This window comes from Condylura cristata, unplaced genomic scaffold (genome assembly GCF_000260355.1).
Source record: "Condylura cristata isolate star-nosed mole 26May11 unplaced genomic scaffold, ConCri1.0 scaffold00062, whole genome shotgun sequence".
NCBI lineage: Eukaryota > Metazoa > Chordata > Mammalia > Eulipotyphla > Talpidae > Condylura > Condylura cristata.
In genome coordinates, this window is record NW_004567163.1 from 139,136 (window position 1) to 139,773 (window position 638).

At 73.7% G+C, this 638-nt stretch overlaps 1 protein-coding gene across 1 annotated transcript in view; it reads right to left on the minus strand.

Moving 5' to 3' along the window:
* Nucleotides 1–6: 6 nt before the first annotated feature.
* TRIM17 (tripartite motif containing 17) overlaps nt 7–638 on the minus strand; it is a 2,689-nt gene continuing 2,057 nt past the window's right edge. Inside the window, exon 2 of the mRNA XM_004695401.2 lies at nt 7–637. Coding sequence (XP_004695458.1) covers nt 92–637 — 546 coding nt within the window. The 3' untranslated portion in view covers nt 7–91. The remainder of the gene's footprint in view (nt 638) is intronic.

Genomic DNA, 638 nt, shown 5'->3' on the forward strand with positions numbered 1-638 from the left:
CAGCACGGCCTCGGGCTTCACCTGGCGGAGCGCTTTACTCTGCGCCTCGAGGCTGCTGTGCCGGCCGCGGAGCCCAGGCAGCCCGGCCGCGTCAGCCCTTCACCCACAGGGTCACGGTGGAGATGACCATCTGGCCCGACTTGGGGGCCCCCAGGCAGAAGAAGGGCTGCAGCGGCCCCGAGAAGGCCGCCTGGGCGTAGGTGTGCAGGTGCGAGCCGTCCCGCAGGTTGTAGAAGGACACCTCGCCGGCCTCGAAGTCCAGGAAGACGCCCACGTGGCTGGGGGGCTCCGTCAGCGTGACCGGGCCGGGCTCCTCCGGCGCCGGTGCCGGCGGCTCCTGCCGCTTCCCCTTGGACAGCTGCAGCACCCAGAAGCCGTTCTCGGGGCGCTTGGGGACCCGGTCCCGGCGGCTGACGTCGGCCCTGCACACGCCCAGCGCCCACAGGGCCTCGCCGGTCAGGTTCATGCCCACCTCCCAGTAGTGCCGCCCCGAGGAGAAGGCCTCGCGGCCCACCGCGCAGGGGTAGGCCAGGAACCTGTCGCGGCCGCAGGGCACGCCGTCCGGCGGGGCGCTCAGGTAGCGGCGCTGGCGGCTCTCGTACAGCAGGAGGTGGGGGTACGCCGTGGCCGGGTCCGGC